An 8521-nucleotide genomic window follows, 5' to 3' on the forward strand; every position below is an offset into this window, starting at 1 on the left:
AAAAAAAAAAAAAAAAAAAAAAAAAAGAATGGTCTTTAAGAGAAAAAAATGACAGAGTATACAAATCTTCATGAATATTCACGAGTCCTTAGTACTATAATCTTCAATTGTGAAGTTCTGTCAAGTTAATAACCCTATGACATATAAGTAGTATGTTTAAGAAGTTCACTATGGTGTTTCTATTTAACTAATATGCTTCTTTTTTCCTGATATCCTCAATCACTTTCTAAAAGCAAAGAATTAAGTATTAATCACATCATTGAAAAACCTACTTTGAATGGAGAACATAAATTTAAAATGGATTAACTTTCAAATAAGAAACAAAAAAAGGTGGGGAGGCTAGGCTACTGCAGTTAAGGAAAAAAAAAAAAACCCTGAAATACACGAAACATAATTACAAATCAGCCATAACAGCTGGTAAGCATACGAAGATTCACAGATCAAAGTGAATTAAACAAAGGTTATCTAGAAATGAAAATTTTCACTCCATCTTTTCCTTGAAATAGAAAAGGTGAACCTCAATATAAAAGACTGTATCTCCCCAAAAGATTTTCTTAATATAAAGTTATTTCCCTTACTACTGATAATAGTATATGCTATAAGACACTTCCTACACCATTCAGTAACAGAAACAGTCACATACCTAGAAATTCTAAAGGCTGATCTCTCCACTTCATTCCCAGAGTAAAGGGCTGCAAAAGCCTTTGGAACTGACATACCTCTTATATTTAATGTTTTTACTATGAAATACAATAAAGGTAAAGTATAATGTATGCAACTATTTACAACAGTTAAATACCCATTTAGTATGCGGAGTTGGTAACTAAATGAGCAAGAATTTCTTACTGGAGTGATGGAAACATGATGCTGGTTATACTACACTGTGAAAGAAATTAATGCCACTCATTGAACTGCACGTCTAAAAATGATTAAAAAGGCAAACTGCATATTAAATATATTTGATCATAGTTTTAAAAATTACACAGACACATACCCCTTTGTAGCCGCCAGCATGTCTGAAGCACCTCTCCATGTGGCTCCCTTACTCCCCTCTAAGAATAACTACTATCCACTCAGCTCATCATTCCCTTGTCTTTCTAGTTTTGCCACTAAACAACTCATTTGGTCTGAAAAGCTTTGAACCTTTTTTTTTTTTATGTAACAGGAATTAAACTGTATGTATTCTTTCAGTTTTATTTTCTCATCATCATATTCATGAGGTTCATTTGCTGCTGCTATGGCTGTATAACATTCCACTATATGATTACAGTTACTTATCCATTCTAATGTCCATTCCAGCTTTACTCTTATAAACAGTGTTGCAACAAACATCTTTGTACAGAATAAGCAGAAGTAGCTCTAAGGAGCAGTACTGCTGGGTTACAGAGTATATTCTTCATGTGGTCTTATCAGGAAATTCCACATTGTTTCAAGAGTTACTCTGGCTTCTCACCTTTACCAAAACTTGATATTGTCTGCTTTAAAAAAAAATTATTTATTTATTTAGAGAGAGAGGCTCTTGCTGTGTTACTCAGGCTGGAGTGCAGTGGCACCATCATGGCTCACTGCAGCCTCAAACTCCTGGGCCCAAGCCATCCTACCGCCTTGGCCTCCCAGGCAGCTGGGCCTACAAGGCACGTGCCACCATGCCCAGCTCATTTACTGTCTGCTTTTTAATGTCTGCCACACTGATGGGGGAGTAGAGGGGCATGACAGAAAGACACGTCTTATTGTTTCAATGGCCTTACTTTTTCTCCTTCCACATTTGTTTTGGTTTGGTTGTGGTATTTTCCATATGTAACACTTTTTCTTACTGTGCATCCATTATAAAGCGTAACAACATAATACAATAAATATTTGTGAACCTACCATCCAACTTCAAAACAGTACCAAAACTCTGAATCTATTCATCTGCCCCTTCCCTATTCTATCCAACTGTGTTCTCACCCAGGAGTAACTATTTAGTCCCTTACTCACCCAAATTATCTATCTTGAGCCAGGGCACAAAGATGAGTGGGACAGATAAGCCTATGCTAGAGCCCAAATCTAGCAGAGAAAATGGCTGACTGCTTTATGAATCCTGTTCCTCTGACTGCAAGAAAGTGTGCATATATACACACTTTAGAGAATCCAGAAAGCATGGAAGGAACAAGAGTAAAATAAAAACTGAATCCCCTCAGCATGAGGTAACTTTTAAAATGGGAGTGTATTTACTTCTAGTCTTTCATCAATGAGTTACTCCCAGGGCCATCCACGCCTTCTCTCCAGGATGCCCATTTCACATACTCCTCTCAACCTGCAACATTCCTCCCTCATCACACGCACAGCCCATTAAGTTACTTTCTATGTCACCGTAAAATAAAAGCCTCCCACAGGCTCCCATCACATTTACATACCCACCAGCATCCACAACCATCTATTTGCTTCTCTTCTACAGTGGCAGGTGAGCAGACCAGGCCATCTACCTATGCACTAATTCCCACCCCCCTCACACATTCTTGGACATCACTCTAGCATGCACCTTCACCAATTTTCCCCTTCTTCAAAATCTTTTGAGTCAAGGTCTTGCTCCGTCACCCAGGCTAGAGTACAGTGTTGTGATCATAGCTCACTACAGCTTCAAAATGGGGTCAAGTGAGCCTCCTGAGTAGGTGGGACTACAGGCACATGCCACCATGCCTAGGTTTTAATTTTTAAAGATTTTTTGTATAGACAGGGTCTTACTATGTTCTCCAGGTTGGTCCTAAACTCCTGGCCTCAAATGATCCTCCTGCCTCAGCCTTCCAAGGCAGTGAGATTACAGGGATGAGCCACTAGGCCTGGCCCTACCACATTTAAAGTAAAAGTCACAGTCCTTCCCATGGCTTATAAGGCCCTGAGTCATCTGGGGTGAGCTACTTCTCTGAACAAGCTCCCGCCTCTCCCTGTCCACTCTCTATTCCAGTCATGTTTCTGCCTTGGGGTCATTTTACTTATTAATGTCTCTGGATGTGTGTGAAACATATGACTACTTCTAGTCAACAGACTACATGAAAGAAAAGCTCATTTAAAGCTTTCAATTTAAAGGTAAACGAGTAAGAAGTTTCTAAAATTGCCTAGAAAAAAAAGGTTCTATAATCTCAATATTATTTGTCCATTCACAGTCTCATTTTGAAAAACAAACAAAAAACACCACAGTTGGCCCAAATCACTTAAGGCACTAAATAAGAATAAGCACATTTATTCTTATTTTAGCCTTAGGAGAACTTGGAAAGCTCAGAGTGAAGGATGGGGAAGCAAAAACAAATAAGCTTTTATCCTGAAATTTTCTAATTTTTATTCCCCCACAACTGTGGAACACGTTTCCTCCATTACTTTTTGGGTATTCTTTAAGTATAACAAGCGTAATAATTTAGTGAAATCATACTGACAAAATGAACAAATAAACAACAGACTTATATTGACAAGCTTCTTAGGTGTGCGTGATAGAAAGATGTCATCACCATGTTCTTCAGGGCAGAATCCTGATTAGTCATGCATCACTTAACAGGGGTACATTCTGAGAAATGGATCGTAATGTAATCTTATACATTATAGCGTACTTACACAAACCTAGATGGCACAGCCTACTACAAACCTAGGCTACACGGTATAGCCCATTGCTCCTTAGCTGCAAACCTGTAGGGCATGTTACTATACTAAATATTGTAGGCAATTTTAACACAATGGTATTTGTGTATCTCAATATAGCTAAACATAGAAAAGGTACAGTACAAATATGGTATTATAATCTTATAGGACCACCATCATACATGTGGCCTGTCATGTACTAAAATGTCAGTATGTGGCACATAACTAGATAGGCACTCATCAGCATATATTGTGCTTATTCTTGAAGAGCCAGCTCATTTGGCTGCCTTTTATGATGATGTCTATGATACAGATTTGTTTTTAAAATGAACCTACCATTAGATAATCAATACTTACTTTGTATCTGTACTCTGATTTCATCCCTAGGCATTATTCTTCGTACTCCACCTTTCTCATCTATCTGTCACTACTTCAAATGACAAATAAAATTTTTAATGGTAATTCTCCTCTTCAAGTTGTTACCCACACCAGTGTCTGAGTCTCATTTTTTTTGACCCTGTTGCCTAGACTGGAGTGTAGTGGTGCCGTCATAGCTCACTGCAGCCTCAAACTCCTGGGCTCAAGTTATCCTCCCACCTCAGCCTCCTGAGTAACTGGGACTAGAGGTATAAGCCACCGTGCCTGGCCTAAATCTAAATTTTTTAATTATATACTAAGGAAAGTTTTCAACAGCCAGGTCCAAACTACTTATGTGTAATTTGCTGAGACAAGATAACATCAAATAAAAGCAAAATACAGTATACATATTCCTTCTATTTAAACAAACAGCTCCAGAAACCTTGAACAGAGAGAGAATCACAGTCTGAAAGGTTCATTCTTAAAAAAACTAAATGGCAATGAGTTTAATCTTCTTATCAACAGCAATTTCTATTAATTCTGAAATACTCTTCTTATGGAATATTTGAGACTATCTCTAAATCTGCCTCCTAATAAAATTTAAATAACGGGATCTAGAAACTAAAGAATAATATCATGTAAGGATACAGCCATGTAATACTGGAAGTGCAAACCGATGAACCTGAAATGAAGATATATATTTAGAATAAATACACTTTAAAAATAAATAGGCATTATATAAAAATATTTACACAAAGGGAAGTAATATACAAACATAAAGTAGTAAACGTATGGGTAATATAATTTTTTAAAAAATTCTCTAATGTAACATTAAGTATGCATTACAATCATTTGAGCTTGAAAATTCAAAGATTTTGGAACACTAATAAAGCTACATGAAGTTACAGAATGTTTACCTCCTTTTCAGTCTTTGCCTACAACAACTTCACTCCTCCAGGGAAAAGATATCCCATGCTAATTGTTTGCAGCTCAAACTACTTTTCCAAAAAAAGCATAGCAAATGACAAGAAATAAAGTAATTAGACACATCTATTTACCTGGATTCAATAATATATCATGTTTTCCTAGCTGGGCCTCCCTGTTTATACCTCTCATGTGTAGACAAAGGACAGAAAAAGGTGATGCCTGTGCATGTGTCTCCTGGGTAACTGAAGGGAGTCTTATCCCCAAAGGAAGACAACAACAGAGTTCTCCCCTTGGCCAGGGAACTTGACCCTGGCCCCTCATTTCTCCATTATTCATGTACCAAGACCCACTGTACCTCTCTTAGTTAGATAAAGCTGTGTGTTTTTACTTAAGCCTTCTACAGAAGATCAGAGTAAAATAATTAGGCTTCAACCTAGAATGATGTGACAGGGAAGATCTGATCAAAGTTTATAAGTTATAAACAGAGTTAAATTAGAATTGTTTCTCAAAACCCTTGGTGATTAGGAAGTCATTTTATAACATACATTGAATTAAACCTTGGACTGTAAAAATTAGGCAGATTTTATTTAGCATACATTACCTCTGGCTGCGCAGAAAGTTCTCTTAGAAGATGACCATTCCATACAAACCGCTGATCTGCCTGAGAGAAGTTTTAAAATTTACTAAAATATCTCCTGCCAAGCTTGTTTTCTACAGAAAGAAAACTACCAATCAATGTCTCCATCTGATGGTTAGAAGCAGGTTTGACAGGCCTCAAACAAAATACATCTCCCCCTCAAAGCTGTACCTCCTGTGGGCATTCCTGCCTCATTGTCTAAGGCCAGACAGAAATCTGGGAGAAGTCTTAGGGTATTTCTTTCCCTTTCACTTAATTAATTGTCAAGTACTAGCCCTCCTTCAAAATCCATCTTTTTTACATTTCTATTCCTGCCATCCTTGACCAACATTTGACTCTAACCTAACTACCAAAACAGCCTCCCTTGCCTCCAGTTTAGGTGTTAGCCCTCTCTACCCATTTGTCTGCAACACTGCCAGTAGGAGTTCTCTAACATGTCCTGTCTCCTATCTGCTCAAAATTCTTCAATGACTGTCATTTAAAGAACCAAATCTCTGCATGGCCTAATCAGTCCTAGGATTTGGAAACCCCTAATTAACTCTCTGATCTCATCTCTGGCCACTCTGACTTTTATACATACAGAAGAAGCTCCCTCAACAATCTATATTTGTTCAACTCTACTTAGGGCCAGGGGTGGTGGCTCACGCCTGTAATCCTAGCACTTTGAAAGGCCAAGGCAGGCGAATCACGTTGAGACTTAGGAGTTCAAGACCAACAAGGCCAACATGGCAAAACTCGGTCTCTACTAAAAGTACAAAAATTAGTTGGGCGTGGTGGCACGTGTCGGCACGTGTCTGTCATCCCAGTTACTTGCGGAGGCTAAGTCACAAGAATCACTTGAGGCCAGGCGCAGTGGCTCACACCTGTAATCCTAGCACTTTGGGAGACCGAAGCAGGCAGATCACGAAGTCAGGAGATCAAGACCATCCTGGCCAACATGGTGAAACCCCGTCTCTACTAAAACACAAAAAACTAGCCAGACATGGTAGTGCACACCTGTAGTCTCAGCTACTTGGGGGGCTGAGACAGGGGAATCACTTGAACCTGGGAAGCAGAGGTTACAGTGAGCCAAGATCGCGCCACTGCATTCTAGACTGGGTGACAGAGCAAGACTGTCTCAGAAAAGAAAAAACAAAATAATTGACTCTACTCAGTAGATAATCAATTCTATTTATGAAGTATACCAACTGAACCACCCCACACCTTCAACTGTAAAAGTCACAGGGAATGGCTTTTGCACTTGGCCACAACCAGCTGAATCTCACTTCCTGAGATTCAAGTGTATGTTTCCGAGTGGTTTGTGCCAGTCATTCTTATTATTCATCATTGTATAGTTTAACTAAATATTTTATAAACCAATGAAATAAGATGAAAAACAGACTGCTGTTTCTATGAAGTTAAATAATTTGGAATCTAACTTGATAAGTGGCAAGTTGCTAAAACAAAACTGCTGTTGAATTCGGAGTGGGAGTGGCAACTAAAAAAATATAAGAATCTACAGAATTCTGCACACAGATTTTTCCTTAAGTGTCAAAATCCTTAAAGTGGCCCAAAAGGGAAAGCCTTATGGATGTAATTTACACAAGGAAGACAATTCAGAATCGAGGAACCAAAAACAAAGAAAATCCTATAGCTGTATATAAAAACATTGACCAATGTAAAATTTTATGTTTTAAGTTAAAATGTTTAGGTATACATGTTCCATTTATCACTTTTATGATTTCCTAGGTTAACTTTTTTTTTTAGGCAGAGTCTTGCTGTTGCCCAGGCTGGAGTGCAGAGGGGTGATGACAGCTTACTGCAGCCTCTATCTCAAGTGATCCTCCCACCTCAGCCTTCCAAGTAGCTAGGATTACAGGTGCATGCCACCACATCTGATTAATTTTTAATTTTTTGTAGAGATGTGGTCTCCCTATGTTGCCCGGGCTGGTCTCGAACTCTCGGACTCAAGCAATCCTGCCTCAGCCATGCAAAGTGTTGAGATTACAGGTATGAGCCACAACACCTGGCTAACTGACTTTCTGATTAGCTGACAAAGAATTCCCATCTCATCCCAACAGATGAGATGGCTTTTTCTTCAGCTTAGCCTCTGCCACCACCTCTGCCTGGGACCCTCCCTGGCCCACTGTCACCTGACCAACAAATCTTCAAGTCTCAGCTCAAAACCTTCCTGTGTCAAGTTACTGTCCTCTGTAGATACCTTTCTTTATAAAGTTGTCCCTGACACCCCCAAGCAAAGACCCTCATTCCTTCAGGATCCCACCTCACTTTGGTACATTATCTCAATTACAGCAACCATTCTCTGACTATTGCTTCCCCAGCAGACTGTAGGCTCCCACAAGACAGGTTCCACAGTCTCATTCTGGGTCCCCAGAGGCTAGTACCTGGTACAGGGCTGACATTGTAGAGATGTTTCATAAACAAACGGAGAATGTAAAAACTGCTTTTAAAAGCAACAGTCTCTTTGTAGTTAAAAGCCAAGTTTCTTGACGGCTTAGCCTGCACCTAAACTTCCATCTAAGCCTACATGCAATTTTACTAGAGTGGAAAATCTTACCCCCCCAAAAAAAAAAAAACCAGTCAACTAAATTACTAATTATCTAAATTCAACTACTTTAAATTACCCATTATTATTGGTCAAAAATGGTCAATTACCAGCAACTTCATATTGTCCAATCTAATAGGTATCACGCAGCGACCTTTTAAATTCTGTCTTCTCATTAAACATCTAAGGTATGCCAAAAAAAATTAAGGCAGCAATTATCCAGGGTCCTCAACAAAAGAAACTTTAAGTTGAGACCATCTGCAACCTAATTTTAAAGATATATTCATTATATATTAAAAAAAAAAAAAAAAGGCCGGGCGCGGTGGCTCACGTCTATAATCCCAGCACTTTGGGAGGCCGAGGCGGGTGGATCACGAGGTCAAGAGATCGAGACCATCCTGGTCAACATGGTGAAACCCCGTCTCTACTAAAACTACAAAAAATTA

At 38.8% G+C, this 8521-nt stretch overlaps 1 protein-coding gene across 1 annotated transcript in view; it reads right to left on the reverse strand.

The window, feature by feature from the left end:
* Window positions 1-8521, reverse strand: part of SACM1L (SAC1 like phosphatidylinositide phosphatase) — a 65432-nt gene that overhangs the window by 31832 nt on the left and 25079 nt on the right. The window contains exons 6-8 of the mRNA XM_037736774.1: window positions 5495-5554; window positions 4607-4648; window positions 3967-4030 (exon numbers count right to left, since the gene is read on the reverse strand). Coding sequence (XP_037592702.1) covers window positions 3967-4030; window positions 4607-4648; window positions 5495-5554 — 166 coding nt within the window. The remainder of the gene's footprint in view (window positions 1-3966; window positions 4031-4606; window positions 4649-5494; window positions 5555-8521) is intronic.

The sequence above is a fragment of the Cebus imitator genome, unplaced genomic scaffold (assembly GCF_001604975.1).
Source record: "Cebus imitator isolate Cc_AM_T3 unplaced genomic scaffold, Cebus_imitator-1.0 Scaffold0, whole genome shotgun sequence".
In the NCBI taxonomy this organism is placed as follows: domain Eukaryota; kingdom Metazoa; phylum Chordata; class Mammalia; order Primates; family Cebidae; genus Cebus; species Cebus imitator.